Source organism: Zonotrichia leucophrys, chromosome Z (assembly GCF_028769735.1).
Source record: "Zonotrichia leucophrys gambelii isolate GWCS_2022_RI chromosome Z, RI_Zleu_2.0, whole genome shotgun sequence".
NCBI classification, from domain to species: domain Eukaryota; kingdom Metazoa; phylum Chordata; class Aves; order Passeriformes; family Passerellidae; genus Zonotrichia; species Zonotrichia leucophrys.
This window is the reverse complement of record NC_088200.1, coordinates 44,876,950-44,893,567: the sequence shown is the minus strand read 5'-3', so window position 1 is coordinate 44,893,567 and position 16,618 is coordinate 44,876,950. Positions and strand designations below refer to the sequence as shown.

Sequence of the window (16,618 nt, the reverse complement as noted above, 5' to 3'; positions counted from 1 at the left end):
GTAGAATGAGAGTCTTGCTGCCTCAAGGTGTAATGTTGGACAGGAAAAAACTCTCTGGGCTAAGCTTAAAAACGTGGTAAATACTATTAAAATTCACTAGTTCAGTGAGTTCTTCTGGTTTCCTGATCCCTGTGTCAGAGATCTTTAGTATGGAGCACTAAATTAAGCTGCATAGGCATATTACTAGTAAATACCATGTAAAATTTGCTCTAAGCTTTAGTTCTAAGCATCAGATCTTTTCTCCCTACATACCCCTACATTCAGCAGTTTCAGAGGCAAGCTGAAGCTAGGCTGACTTTCACATATCCAGTTGGCTTACTGTAAACTAGGGAAGAGTATACAGGGGACTTGTGATGGGCAAAAACAAATGCATGAACTACCAACATAAATCTAACTTGTGTTGCATGGTTCATTAGCAATCTCAGGTCATAGAGGATTTGGAGTGACATAATGAAATAACAGGTTTCTAAATGATTGTTGGCAAAATCCCTTACCAACCATTTTCCTTGCAGCTGTTCTAGCAGACAGTTTATTTGCTCCAGCCCTTCAGCTGCTGTGCTGTGTCTCTGAGCCTCTACATTCCAGCTGCAAAATTAAGATCTAGATTTTGGTCAGAATTTTGAGCGAGTTCTTCCAGAAACTAGTAGTTCCCTTCCAGCACACTGGCTCATATCCAGCTCCATTAGTGAAATCTGCAGCACTTCTCCACTGGCTTGACTTATTTACGGACAGAAAAACCCACTCCACAAGACTGAGTAATACTAGCGTGAAAGCAGGCTGTGAAGCAGGAAATAGCATGGATTTCTTAGTGAAGCACTTCCAATCCCTTTTCCCCAGACATTGCCAAACACCTTTTCCACTTACGTGCACAGGGGCCTAGTGAACAGGGCCTGATCAAGGATGAGAATGGCAAAGGGAGGCAGAGTGAGGAATTGATGATAACAAAGCCCCCGGTTTTCAGCATCTTTCTGCAAATAGCATTTCGACTCTGTGTGCCTTCTCCACAGCTCACTGAACACTAGGAACAGGATGAGAAACATTAGGAGAAATGAAAAAGGTGCTCCATGAAAACACACTTCCTTCCTCAACTCCCATATCCACACTGCATACACACACCACAGGATAAAGCAGTTGCAGTTTTCAAAATGTTGGTTGCAGCAGAATAAAACAGAGCAGCATCTGACCATGCAGTTACAAACAGTGCAGGCATAGTAAGGAGATGAATTACTTCTTATTTTCTGTCCTGTAAGGCTTAATTTTTTTCCATGCTCTTGTTACCCCTTCTTTTCTGTCAGATGGTGTCTCTTGTTTTAATGCTACTGTGCTACAGTTTGAAGCCAGTCTTTAAGCTTTGTTTCTATGTGTCTGTGTTTGCTGGCTGGAAAAACTCCAGCTCATGTCCAAGAGCAGACCTCACGGAGCTGCAGATCACAGTTGCATTCTGGGCCAGATAAAATCCAGCCTAAGCTTAATCTTTAAGCTTTGCTGTTGAAAATCCCTTTAGGAATAATAAAGGGATGAATATTTTAGTCACCAATTAATTACCTCAGCCTTGTAGTTACTATACATGGCCCACACAGAATGGTATAAACCCTCTAACACCAGATTGCAGTGCACAGGTGGACATGGTTTGATGGACTTCATCATGACTATTCAGTTTCATATTTATGCATATAGCATTGTGGAAAAAGAAATACAGACAGTGTCTTTGCACTGGAACAAAGCAGCAGTCTGTAAAAGTAACTAGAAATTGGGTAAAGCACTGTAATTACCATCTTCACTGCCAGAATGGCTATGTGTCTCCTGGCAGAAGACTTTATGAAAACATACACTAATTTGAGTGAAATGCCCAGGCAGATCCCCATAAAGAGGGTGCAGGTGGGACAGCTCTGTAGGGTGGTTGGCATTTCTTTTACAACTTCCGCAAGACAATTTCCACTATCTTCCATGAAAGAGGACTGGAAGAGTGGTGGCAGAGACTGCAAGATGTGGAATCATTTTCATGCTAACTGCCATGAACCTTTGCCCTTGCTTCAACCTTATAAAGTAAAATTATATTTTTATAATATTTCTTCTCCCTTCCCCTTCCCCTTTCCCTTCCCCTCTCCATTCCCTTCCTTTCCTGTTCCCTCCCTTCCTCTTATTTTCTATTGTCTTCATCATAGGAAAGGGTTGGAGTGACCCCAAGAGGAAAAGACTATTGAGATCAGAACAGCTAGATTTTGGCAACAAAGAGCATGTAGTCTAGGGTAATAAAGATTACTCTTCATCAATGCCTTGGATGAAATAATAAGCATTGGCAGGGACAGAGGCAGGGATTTATTGTTTGGAGCAAGGGATTTATTGTTTACACCAGAAGGGTCTTAAAGGTTTGGTCAGACGGCTAAAGCACATCTGTGGAGGCGGACACCACAGAGGAACATGGAGCTAGTGATAGCATCCCTAACTAGGATGATGAGGACAGATTACAGGACAAAACTGGGCATAACATGCTTTGTGAAGTCTGACCTTATTTGGGTCCTCTATCCCAACTGCCTTCAGAACTTCATCTCCAAGATCTGCACAATGCTCATGCAAACAAATAGTATACCTGTGTCCAGTCAGAGAGAAGCCATTCATTGGGACAATCCTCATTTTTGCAGGCTTGTTGTGTAATGGTCCTTGGCGTGGGGCAGAAGGTTTCTGGCAGCTCTAACAGGCTCCCATCGGCCAGGCGCTGCTTACAAAGTGTATCTCGCTTCTGGACACCACCACCACAGGTCTGTGAACACTGAGAGAAAAGAGACAGCCACCTCACACCATACCCTCACCACCCTCCTTGCTGCAAAAATTACTTGTGAATTAGGGTAGAAATCAACACTTGGTCTTGGCCAAATACAAAACATAAAACAAAAATTTCAGAGACCTCGAAGTAGACTGCTTTTAAAAATGTCAAATTTATTTTGGAAAAGGGGAGCAGCTTAATTTGCTAGTATTTAGAGAAACTGTTTCAGTATTTCTGAAGTGTTCTGTTTTAAGGTATTCTTTCAAAAGACATTGAAACAGTCAGTGAGTCAGCATTGAAGTATGGAGGTGGGAAATTTGTCCTCTCCACCTGGAAACTGAGACAATTGCATTTGATGTGGAGAATCTAAATAGTAACACCTGAGTCTGTGCTCTGACACTAACCATGTCAGAAAGAGTGGAAAAGTCTTGTCCACTAGTAGATAAGTAAATTGAGATTATTCATATCCAGAGAATACACCTCCCTTCTGTCTTTAATGTAAATATCCCTCTCTGCATCCATTTTTCTACTTAAGCAGGGCAGTAAATTTTGAGTAACCAAATTTAGTAGTTTTCCTGAATATTTTTTGTAAATTTAAGTTGCTCAGCCCTTTTTCCTGAGGATCCTTTTCCTAAGGCTAGTAAGAGACTCCCAGCTCTGCTCAGTTCAGCCGGCTCAACTCCTTTTCTCATTTCTTCTAGCAAAGGAAAGGGGGAGCTTGCATTACATTGGCATGACCAGGAGTTGCTTATAGCTTGTGACATGGCAATTATTCAAGAGAAACAGACAATAATATGGAGAAGTATTAAAAAGTATACTTAAGCAGTTAAAAAGGGAGTGTTTTAAAAAATCTTGCAGTCATGAAAGGCCCTTCTCTCTGAGATAAAGAGCTGCATGAACTTTAATGTTAGCCTGAATATTTAGGCTAAACATTTGCTTTGAAAGACAGAAAGGAAGTGCAGAAAGACATTTTTATATTTGGTTTCTTTTAATGTGTAAAATTAGCTTTTGTCTTACTTATTTTGAATGGTACAAAGCTCAAAGGCTTCCAAAAAATTAAGCAACAAAAACATTAGTTTTCAACAGAAGAAAATGTCTATCAGCCTCTCGTTTTAAGAAAACTCATTCCTGAGGAGGAAGAAAAATATGATTAAAAGTATTATTCCAATGTTACCTAAGGACTTTTATCATATCATACACAAGATACCAAATGGGTCACTCACTATGAGTATCACAAAGTATGTTCCTACTGTCAATCAGTAAATCTCAGGAAGTCTCTGCCCTTCCAGCTCTGCCAGAGATAAGACAAAACATATCTTTTCTTGCTTCTTGGACTTTATTCACTTACATAGTGTTGTCCCTGCACAGGACAGCCCCAAGAGTCACACCATGTGCCTGAGAGCACTCTCCAAACACTTCCTGAACTCTGTCAGGATGCTGCTGTAACCACTGCCCTGGGGAGCTGATCCTGTGCCCAGCCTCCCTCTGGGGGGAGAACCTTTTCCTGATATCCAACCTAAACCTCCCCTTACACAACTCCAGGCCATTCCCTTGGGTCCTCTCACTGGTCACCACAGAGAAGAGATCAGTGCCTGCCCCTCCTTTCCCCCTCACAAGGCAATTGTAGACTGCAGTGAGGGCTCCCCTCAGTCTCCTCCAGGCTGAACAGACCAAGTGACCTCAGCTACTCCTCATATGGCGCTTCCCCTCAAGGCCTTTCATGATCCTCACTGCCCTCCTTTGGACTCTCTCCAATAGTCTAATTTCTTTCTCATGCTGTGGCCCCCAGACCAGCCCCCAGCACAATAGGTGAGGCTGCCCCAGCTCAGAGCAGGGCAGGACAATCCCCTCCCTTGCCCAGCTGTGATGCTGTGCCTGATGCCCCCCAGGACAGGGTTGGCCCTCCTGGCTGCCAGGGCACTGCTGACCCATGTTCAACTTGCCATCAACCAGGACCCCCAAGTTCCTTTCCATCGTCTCCCATGTGGTTTAATTTTACACTGCTCTCTATTCAAGGTATACCACAATATAGTGGTATACCTTGAATAGAGAGCAGTGTAAAATTTTTTATTTTTTAAATTTAAAATTTTTAAATTTTTTCCTTACTGTCAAAAATTAATTCTCTGCTAAGATTCCACAGTAAGATAAAGCACCTGCAAAAGAAGTAAACACTTTTTTCTCATACAGTCTCTCAGTTTCTTTTAAGGCCTGACACTTGAGGATTTAGAAGAGACACTTTATCGTGTGGATTAGAAATAGAAAGGAAAATATAAGAAAATACTACCAATTTTCCCATGCTGAATTTGTTTTAAAATCATTGTTCTAATTATCTTTGAAGCAAAGACAGCACTGGAGCAAATGAAGAATGCTAGGACTGAGACTTTAGCACTTATTCAGTAATAAAACGAAGGTGGATGAAGATTTACTAATGGATCTCTTCCATTTCAGGTATGCAGAACAGATATTTATAGGACCTTGTAAAATGAAAGCTTAAACGCTGCTCCAGAAGCACACCACTGAAAATGATAAAGATTCTAGTGCATTTAGTTAAGGCACGGAAATATTTAAAAGACTCCTTCCTCCTGCAGTCGTATTATTAAAACTGTAGTATTACCACCATTTAAAGAAACATCTTTAAGTCTTTTGAATTACACAAGTATTTGCAACCAGATTTCAGCAAATTGAGTCATTTCAGAGTGCTTTCTAAAAATGGAAAGCCTTTGTGTATATAGGAATTTTTAGACCCATTGTGTAGATAGGAATTTTTATAATTAGTGTAATAAACCATGCATCTCCCAATGGGAAGTGTTTAACACGCATTTCTTAATCTGAAGCATGAGGAATGTATCTTGTACTAAACGAAATTATTATTTGAGAACATATGAGGTACTCAAAATGCTTTAAAGACTCTTTTATCCTTAATCCTTCTAGTTTAGTATTCCTAGAAACCTAGACATAGCTCACCCAAGTCCAGTCCCTGCAGCTGACCAATATATTCCAGATATTTTTGTTTGAAATCTATAACCAGCTGTTAAGATTTTCCAATAACTTTGCATTAGAAATAGCTACAGTCATTGTTTACTTCTGGAAACACAGATGCATTTTTTAAGAACAAAAAATGCACACTTAGCAGTTTTTAAATGGCTTGTCAGAATGATTAATGATTCCGGTTGATGGGCTAAAGTTAAACCATAGAATCATAGCATGGTTTGTGTTGGAAGGAACCTAAAAGTTCTTTTAGTTCCACCCCACCCCATTCCCCCTCTGCCCCCCACTAGGCAAGGGACGCCTTCCATTAGACCAGGTTGCTCAAAGCTGCATCCAACCTGGCCTTGAACACTTTCAGGAATGGGGCATCCACCATCTCCCTCGAGCAACATGCTTCACTGCCTCACTACCCATACACTAAAACATTTTTTTCCTAATAACGAAACTAAATCTGCCCTCTTTCTGTTTAAATCCACTACTCTTTTCCCCACTGCTACATGCCCTTGTCAAAAGTCCCTCTTCAGTTTTCTTGTGGGCACACCTGATAAGCTGTAAGGCTGCTCTGCGCTCTCCCTGGACCCCTCTCTACTGCAGTTGACCAGCCTGTCTTCACAGGAGGGGTGCTCCAGCCCTCTGAGCACTGAAATGTGTGCAATGAGGACTTTAGGCAGTCATAAAATGAGGTTACACATAAATTCTTACCTCTTGCCATTCTGTAGGATACCAGGAGGGTGGGCAGTCAAAGCGATTACAGGCTTGCACAAGGGATGGCTTGGGTGTAGAGCACAATTCATCTGCCAAAATCACAGTCTCATTGGTCTCTCTTGATAGCAGATGAGAACAGAAGACATCTCGTGTCTGCAAACCAACCCCACAGGTAAGACTGCATGTGCTCCAGTTCCCAATCTCCCATCTGTGAAGAGGTCAGCAGAGACAATCTTAAGCACAGAAAAAAAATCACCTTAATTTTTTCTCCTATTATAATGACAGATGAAGAAATAGTGAATGAAAGGGAAATTTCCTTCTCAGATCAATGTCCCTCTGGTAGCTGGAGAATGAGGCTAAGATGAATATTTGCAGCTCTGCATTTTCATCTCTTGTCAGAAGTTCTTGGACTGCAAGTCTCTGGGATTCCTGCAATATCACAATAAATGTTTTGTGGCCTACAGTAGGATTTTTTTTTTGTCTGTAGGAGCATGGACAATGTAATTCAAAATAGAGTGGAATTAATTAACTTATTTTCTCCCACTATCTTGAACAAAAAATAAAGGAAGATATTAACAGAAGTGTAATTAAAGAAATGTAAAACTGAAATGCTGAGAACAAATTTCTTTGGTATTCTTGACTGACTTTTCTAGGCTGTTGAGATAGGAGGTACTAAAGCTTTGAGAGATGCAGTGGGAAAGCAGGGGATCATCTTTAACCCCTGGATGAACATCTGTCACTGAGGTAAATCTTCTCTAAACTAGCTACGTAAATCCTGCATCAACAGGATTGTTGATAATGGTATTTCAGTGTTCATCACCTTAAAACCAGATTTCTGCTATTTGAACTGTACAACCCCTAATTTTGTCAGGTAAACACAGAAAATTCTTTAAAACACTAGGCCTTCCACTCATGTCTCAGCTAGAAAGCACTTCAGAGATATGTAAAAATGTATACACAAAAAATAAGTCGTATATTCAGAAAGAAAATATAAGAAATAGTCTCCCCAACAAATTCATGCAAAACTCAATGTTGACCTGGATATACTCCCACATCCAAAATGAAAGCATGAAAATCCAGATAGTGCTGTTTTTTCTAAGACTTAAGAGTAGCTTCATTTCCAACATGATATTATTGAAACTGATTGCTGAGAGAATAAATTAAAAATTCAGGAAAAGGAAGGCTCAGAGAGCCCATCTTTGAAGAAAGCAAATCCAGGCAGAAGCTTAAAGAGAGTGATTATGAAGGAAGATACCCTCAGGCTCCAAATAGGATGGAGGCAGATAATGAAGAAAAGTTATGAAGCATGTCAGCAGAATGTAGCAGATTTTGTGGAAGAAGCAGAAAAAACCCACTCTGACGCTCAGAGATCTGCAGTCAATGGAAATAGCTCAGTGCATGTAAAACATACGATGTTAGCAAACACAGTACTCAACCATTTAAGATTGTGCTCTCCTACAATCACTGAACAATTCTAACTTCTTTTTATTTTATAATTTTATTTTTTGAGCATGTTTCCTTTCCTTCAAATAACACCCTTAACATATTCAAACAGCTAGCAGGTAAGAAATTTTTTTTCCTCCCTAGATGATATGCTGATGGACCAAAGGCGCATTGCTCCTCTACTGTGCTCCATCTGCTGGTCACATTCTCTGATTTTATAAAAGGATCCATCCTGAGCCTCACTGTAAGCACAAATGATGCTGTAGTTTGCTTTTAGACAATGTTCTTGGTTCTGTTAGTAGCAATGACAACAATCTGTTTAACCCTTTCTAACAATAAATGCATCTTACATACTGAAGTTCCGGTGGTCACTTTCCAGGCCACAGTACACTGAAGGACGCTAATCTGTACAAATGTACCAGGAGTTATTTATCAGTGGAAAAGGAGTAACATATGGCAGCCAGTTAAGCTAAGCTGGAGTATGTTCTCCATATGAGTGATCTGAGGGGAGAGGTCTTCCCAGAATTTCCCATGAAATTGTCAGAATTAATGGAAATATCATCTACTCTTCAGTTTTGGTGCAATCTAAAATAAGATGTTTGAGCAGGTGGTGAAAAGAAGGCATTTTCTTACTTTAGAACCTATTTTGATACATGGTTAGTTGCCAGAGTTTCTTTTTTTCAAGTGCTGGCAGTAGCTGTTGCCTCCAGCAACATTTTGTTTGTTATTGGTTAAATGCAAAATGTTTCTGTTGGCAATTCACATCTCAGTGGCTAACAAGCCACATAAACCTTTTGGACATCTTGGCTTCTTCAGAAGAGGGCGTCTGTTTCTTCTTCCAGAAAGAAATGCTGTATTTCCATAAAGAAAAGGGATTTGTTTTTCTGAATTGTTTGTGTTTAAAATTTCTGAATGTTGCAGGTTGCATCTGTAACCCTTCCCATAACTAACATTGTTTTTTCACAATTCTTTCCAGATGCATTAAAGAGGAGTTTCCTTTGAGGAGCTCACAAACTGTGAGGTCAAATACTTCTTACCCTTGTACTTCCGTAGCCCCAAGAGACTTATATGGGCTTTCACAGATGGAAAACAAAGAATGTAGAATAAAACAAACATGTGTAAAGTGGAGTATGGATGTGCAAATAACTGAACCCATAAATGATATTACATGAATTTCTACGTCCTAAGAAGCACAGAGAAAACCACTGATAATCTTATAGAATTACAGGCCTGTAGAATTATTTTATAACAGCTAAAGGTGCTTGCAGCATTTTGAATTAATATTATCCTATTAAATTTACCAACTGGTTTCTAGAATACTTGTACTGTTGGAGATAATAATCTTAAAAATATATACATATTACTTTTTTTCTGGAGTAATGCTGTTTTGTCCCTATTGTAGAGTGTTACATAATGCTAACTGAAGTATGTCCTGTCCTAGTTCATGTGGTACTTAGCTGTGAAATCCTCTATCTTTTCTTCTGGGTGTTTTGGCCATACTGACTCACACACGGGGCATACAAAAAAGAATGTCCTATATGCATCTGTCAGTACCAGAATTAAAACTCAAATAGGAAAGAATCTTACACTTTAAAGGCTAAATAGAGTAGTTACAGAATCAAGCTAAAGGAACCTTGCACAAGTGGAACTTGTGATATCTTTGTAAGCTGACTGCAGCTGCTGTTAAGGTATAGACTTTAGGAACAATCTGCATACTTGCTGGTTTATAGAACAGCTGAAAGTCACCTGTTTGGTACTTCCCATATTACTTTTCAGAACCTGGTGAAAGAATTGCATAGTTTTGGTCCAAAACATACATTTTATCCCTTCTCCTTTCTCCTTCACTACTGCCCAAAACTCTACAAACATGTGGTAACAGAGAAACAACATAAAAATATAGCCTTATCATACAGTAGGACCTTGGTGCATTTATGCTACTAAAGCCCTGGCTTGTTCTAGCTCTAGGATTGTCAGTTCACCAGTTGTCCATCTCCACCTCCTAAATATCTAAGTAGTGTTTATGTATGTAAGCCCAAACTAGACTTTAAAAATATTTCAACAACTGTATTTAATATGAAACAGATTTCAAAACGTTTTCATCCTCTTCAGAATATAGATACATAACTGTACTGATATACATAAAATACACTGAATATTTGAACTGATTGAACAAAAACTATATAAATTCAAAACCAGAAATTCATTTAGAGATGGCTACCAAAGAGGAATGTAAGAGGAAAGAGGTAATTCATAGGGCTGGATGTGTTGAAATAAATATATTTCTATCAGTAATATATGTATCCCTGATACACGTATCACATGTATCACACATGGGTGAACATTTTCCAAATGAACATGGATGAAAACAGGTTTCTACTGGAAATATTTAGGGAGCAGATGATGGTCCGAAAATACAACTTCTTTCAAGTATTATCAAAACTTCAAAACCAAAACTGTTCATAGAAACCTTTAACTTTCCAAATGAATGATTTCTTTCTTCCATAAGGATATCTTAGTAGTTTTTTTAGCGTTGGTCAACTATATGGACATGTAATGCACATGAAGATAGGCAGACTCAGTAGTTTCTGAAGTAGTTTCAGAAGTACCAGATCTGACTGCTCAAGGCAATGCTTTTCCTTTAGTTTCTCTTACACGCAAATGATAAGGGAAGGGTGTAGTCTAAAAACTAGACAAAATTTAATGAAAACCCCAGTGAACCAAAACACTGCGTTTCTTGCATTTCCAGGAACTAGAAACTAACAAAGTGAATTAGTAATGGACAGATCTTATGAACAGAAAAACACCAGCTGGGAAATTTATCAGCCAACATATATTATGAATTGGACTAACAATCTGATCTACCATCATTTTTATGAATTTTAAGTCTAATCGCTAAAGGACCAATAATAAAGTGCTATTTTCTGGAACATTCTCATTAAATGAATTAGGCTTATTTAAGGAATGCTTATGCATATGCTTAATTCCACATTAACAAACAGTTCCTTCAGTTATCATGGTCAGTGCATTTTAAAATGCAAATACTCACAGTTCCGCTGAATAAAAGAAAAGGAACAACTTTGAAGCTCCAATGGCCAAAAAAGACTCAATAATCTGTGGTTACCCCCACAGGACCATTATTCCATGCTATTACTGTACATCTAAAAATGTTAGAGATTCTCTCAAGACAGTTTAACTATGCCATTTGTAATAGGGAAATGATCTTTACATACTTAACAAAAATCTTTCCTGTGGTCTTTGAATTAAATTTGGGCATTTGTTATCAGCTTAAGGCCGTTTAAAAAATTCCAACATGTGACATGAACATGCAAACCTGTAAAGTTCTAAACTTCTTTCTTTCAATAGAAAAAAAAAAAAGGTATCAATATCATATTGTACCCCAGCAGTTCAGGTGAAGAACTGGAGGATCAAGAAAGCAGGATCTTGTTCCTGGCTCTTTGGTGAACTCCAGAGATGAGTGACACCAGAACTGGTGAAACATGGGCAACCCTGTGAGTGTGGGTATATTCTCTCTAAATCCAAATGGAATTGTAAAGTACTGGGCTGGATCATAACATTCTCCCACCTGTGTCTCAACTTCATATTCACAAAATCACAACAAAGTGATGTGTGGTTTTTTTTGGTGTGGTTTTTTTCCCCCCACACTGTGCTTTGTCCATGCTGCCTGCCTAGGTAATAACCTCATAGCAGAGATGTTATCTTATTCTTCTTTCTCTACCAGCTACACAACAGGAGTCTCAGCTTGACAGGAGCCTCTAGGCATTATTGCATCATGAGTAACAACAGGGAGAACAGTGCACTGTAACCGCAGTTTTGAAATGTCCCTCTCACTGTCACGAGAACTGGAGATCAGACAATACTTCTGCTAGCTAGAGAGATCAGAAAGTGGCACTGGTTAGTAAGCAGCTACTCATGGCAAGATAAGACAGTAGAATTAGTTGTGGCCCCGGCAGGGCTACGAGCCTTCAGTACAAAACACTCTCTCAATGCCCATAATCAGTCTGGAAAAAGTAAATGATGTAGGTAGAACTTGTAGTCTTGAGCCAAAGCTCTATGTAGGTGACAACTTTGGACAAGTTCCCATATGCGCAACATATATGGTAAACCACAAATCATTCTAAGGTGTTAGGTGTTATAAGAAAATTATCTAGGGATGTGGTTTAATGCTGACAGAGTCCCTTCTACCCGTGCCAAGACAATTGAACATTGCACAGGAAAAGTAAACACTTTTCTAGAGAAAGACCTCCCAAACTAGTTCAAAAAATGAAATTATTGCCATTTTTATGTGGTTAAAGCATATGAAAATGATACAAAAGAGCTCTTCTTATTTATAAAATAAATATTCATCAGTGTGGAGAAAGGTTTGCCTGGAAGCATCTGACAACATCTGACACCTGCCAGCATAAAGACATTCCTCAGTGCACAAGGGATATGTGCATACAACAGGCTGAGTAAATCACGTATTATATCAATACTGGTTTCCTCCTGTCTCCTGTCCTCTGTCAACCTGTGCATTCTCCATTTGGCTATGAAGACAGAGAGGTCTGCTCACAGCTCAAGCATCTCCTCCCTTCCTTTTGCCTAATGAACCCAGAACAGGGTTTGTGGCAGAGTTTCCTGCTTCAGGTGTGAAAGGCTCATTTGAGCCGTTAAATGAGCTTTCTTGAAGTTCATTTAACAGATATATTTTTGATTGAGTAAATATGCTCAGTATCACATCTTAAATACCATGTCAGAATGTGATCTTAAGCTCTGAAGAGCAGGAAAATATAACATCCATTCCATTTGGATGGCTACTACATAGTTTCTTGTAGTGAAGCTACAGGACTGAGATGACAACTCCCAAGTCAGTTCTTGACTTTATAACCAAAGAAGTCTCAAAGAAGGTGGCAAAAGCCAAGACTTTAAGTACAAGTTATTTTTCATCCAGATGGTGAATCACTCACAGTAAAATCTGACTGCTCCTTTGAAATGAAGTATGAGAGCAAAGACCTCAACCCTGGTGTTCAAACACAGATCTGATTTCTCTAGGAAGGGATTTCCCTACTACCGTGGTTCAATTTGTAGTAAACCAAACATTACAAATATACATACAATACACACATTCTTCAGAAGAAAAGTGAGATTTAACTAAGCTCTGAAAAAATCAATGGTCATTAAAATATAAAAAAATGAAAATACAATGAAAGTACTTTTAAATCATCACTAGCAAAACCAGAAAAAACAATTAATACTTAGAGTTGTTCAGTGCCAGCCTCACAAAATCCATTGTGCAGTATCCATTGCACAGTGTCTGCACTGTGACAAGGAAACTGAACAGGCAGGAAAGGTTTCAGGAGATTGTTGTGCTCAAGGCAGAATGAGGTGTTTCTTCAAAAAGCGTCTTCCTTGAAGTGAAGGAAGGCCATTAGAGATATGCAGACAACACAAATAAGCAGATCAAAGGCTCAATGAAAGTGCTCTGGTAGGTGACAGAAGTGGCCTGCACTCTGTAAACTTACTGATATCAATTAACATTGCAGCTCATTACAGCTGATTGTGGCAGGGAGCCAGTATTTACATACAGAGCCAAACAGAGGAACATAGAGAAGGAACTCAAAAGTCAGAGAAGTACAGAGGGTAAAAGCAACTCTATAGCTGACAATTCTGATTGCTAGAGTAACCTTATGACATGCCTCAAGCAATATTTATAAGGTTCTGCACTTTAAAAAAGTCTTGCTGTCCCTTGAATCGGAGGTACAGAACATCAACTATTCAGGCAGGACATAAAAGAGAGTTTGTGTTCTGCTGTCAACATTTTGAACAGTGGGAGGTTGTGCAGTGCATCTTTCAGGGGACTTTTGCAGATACAGATTGCACAAACCCCACAGGAAAATGAAAAGGCAGCTTCAGGTAAGTGAACTGGTTTGGCAGGGAAGTTGTTTGAGGAATTAGCAGACATACTGGGTACTGAAGAGTGCCTCACAGAAGACTTTTATTCTGGTTGGTAACTTCAGCATTGAGGTAATTGATAGCAACGGCAGTCTTTAATATAACCACACAGACCAGGTTAGGTTTAAAGAGATAAATAAATACCAGTTTAGATTTGGCTTATGCTTAAAGCAGCAACTTGTTACAAGGATGTTGTTTAATTTATTATGTGAGATACAATGAAAATAGATCCTTGGTAGGTCTTTCAAGAATGAAGCAGTTAACAGGTAAGGAAAAGAGTAAATCAGTGTAAAGGTGGAAAGCTGGTTCAAGAAATAATATTGGGAGGTTTGAGGAATAGAACACAAATTGCACAAGTGGAACTTGTAACAGAAGGTGGCAGAAGCTGAATGAGGAGTCCATGGAGGAAACATACTGGGAACTACACCAGGGTGAGTTTGAGCTAATGTACATTACCCTAAACCTACATTCAAGCAATGCAGAAACACAAGAACTACTAATTTATGAAATAAATTTTGCAGATCAGTCTACATAATTCTGTCGCAAAGAACCAAAGGAAAAATATCCTGGCTTCTGCTCAGGTAGAGTTAATTCCTGGTCCGTAGTTGGTTGGATTCAGTGTGAGAATAATGTTGATAACATACTGCTATTGTGTTTGCTGCTAAGTAGTGTTTATATTAAGGACTTTTTTTAAGTCTTGTGCTCTGCCAATGAGGAGGATCAGAAAAAAAACCTGTGAAGGAGCATAGCCAGGATAGGTGACCCATAGCAGTCAAATGAATATTGGAAACTGCAGGATGTCATGCCTGATAAATAAACTGGAAAAGTTACCTGGAAGGGGGGTTTTTTGGGGTACAGAGATGGGTCTGAGCATTTGTCAGAAGGTGAGCAACGATATTGTGCATCTCTTGTTCCTCCATGTTTTTCTTCCTCTCTTGTTGTCATTTTTGTTATTCTCATTTTCATTATCTACTGTAATTATTACACGTTATTTATGTTTCAATTATTGAAATCTTCCTCTCCCAACCTACAAGTTTTAGTTTTGATTCTCCTTCCCATTCCACTGAGGGGTGAGGGTGTGAGTGCACAGCTTCGTGGTGCTGAGCTGCCATCTGGGCTTAAATTACAACATACTAACACGTTGTTGCCCATGACAGAGCTGCTTTATGTTGAAAGCCCCCTAGCTCTTTCCACACTGGTGCTTTCCATACAGGACTATGTCATAAGCCAACACATTTTCTTTAGGCCTACCTTTACAACATAAGGAAAATATTAAAACACCCTGCTATTCCTGAGGAAGACATCAGCAAACTTACAGATACCAGAACACAAACAAAGAAGAAGTTCTGTGGTGAGACATGTGCTGATTTTAGTACATCGGAGAAAGTGATGATTTTTAATCTGAAATTCCTTCTAAATTGAAACTTAAAAAAATTACATATGGATGTAGATGGCACAGAAATAATACGCAAAAAGCCTGACTTCACAAATTCTAAGATCAATATTCATGAAACGTGTGATTTTGTCTTACAGATTAACAAGACTTGTTGCATTGCACTAAATAGTTTATTTAGTAGTTGTTTTGCCCTGGGTGATGGGAAGCTTGTACTGAGCATGGTATGTTATGCAGCTTATTCCCCCTCTCTTATCCCATGGTCTCTCCCCCATCCACCCCTGTGCTGCACACCTGGTGGGCGGTCCCATGGGTGCCCCTCCCCTCACCCCACCCCAAGGGATCCCATTGGCCACTGCCCTCTTTCCCCACCCCCATCCCTGGGTATAAAACTCCACTGCAAGGGTGCCACACCCTCTTTTCCGCCTGGGTGGTCGCAGGAACCAGAGTGTCCCATCCCAGGCCAATAAACAGGATTGTCATCCCCGCGTGGAGAAGAGCGCTTCTCTTTTATTTCTGTCTGTGCAAGTCCGTGTGGGCTAGTGTTCCAGCTGGCCGGGTCGCACTCATACAACAGCCCAGAGAACCACAGGCTATTGCAAAGACTCTCCCTAAATCTAAAGAAGCCTTTCCTGAAACGATAAGGGCAGGAAAGAAGCAAAGATGTCCACAGAATGGAAAAAGTAAGTATGTTAATGAATGAGTGTTCAGATAACAGTGACAGGTTTCAGTAATTCTCTAGCAAATCCAAGTTTTATGAGCAGCACTGCCACAAAACCAGCAGATAACATGAGCTTCTTGCTGACCTGGCTGGCAGCATTACAGGGAAAATATTTTCAATAGGATGATCTATTCCTGAACTATTTAACCAAGGAAGAAGATACAAACAGACTGTCTCTCAAATTAAAGCATACACAGTGTTTCTCTAGTTTTTTTTAGCAGGGGAAAGAACCTAAGAATATATCTATATAACCATATGGTACTGTGATTGAACTCAGGAAACTCAAAATGTCTGCTTACATTCCATGTTCTGCTCTGAGTTCCCTTCCATGTCCTTCTGGCAATATAGGGCAAAAAAATAAGTATAGGAATTTTGTTCCAAGGGTGCATCCAGAACCAGTATTCTATGCTGAATTTTATATAGAGTCCATGGGAATCTCATGCAGGGTCAATGCAACCCCTGGTGTCAACACGGGCTGTGGGATGAACAGATCAGAGCAGCCCTGGGGAGAAGGATTTGGGTGTGCTGGGGGATGAGAGGCTGGGCATGACCCAGCCACGGGCACTGCCAGCCCAGAGAGCCAAATGTGTCCTGGGCTGCATCCAGAGCAGCGTGGGCAGCAGGGGAGGGAGGGGATTCTGCCCCTCTGCTCTGC

The 16,618-nt window shown here is 39.8% G+C and overlaps 1 protein-coding gene across 3 annotated transcripts in view; it reads right to left on the bottom strand.

Annotated features, from left to right (window-relative positions):
- Positions 1 to 16,618, bottom strand: part of ADAMTSL1 (ADAMTS like 1) — a 381,502-nt gene that overhangs the window by 50,370 nt on the left and 314,514 nt on the right. For all 3 annotated transcript variants that reach the window (XM_064736915.1, XM_064736913.1, XM_064736914.1), the window contains 3 exons: positions 6,455 to 6,665; positions 2,591 to 2,770; positions 865 to 1,018 (listed from right to left, as the gene is read on the bottom strand). In XM_064736915.1, the coding sequence (XP_064592985.1) occupies positions 865 to 1,018; positions 2,591 to 2,770; positions 6,455 to 6,665 (545 nt within the window). The remainder of the gene's footprint in view (positions 1 to 864; positions 1,019 to 2,590; positions 2,771 to 6,454; positions 6,666 to 16,618) is intronic.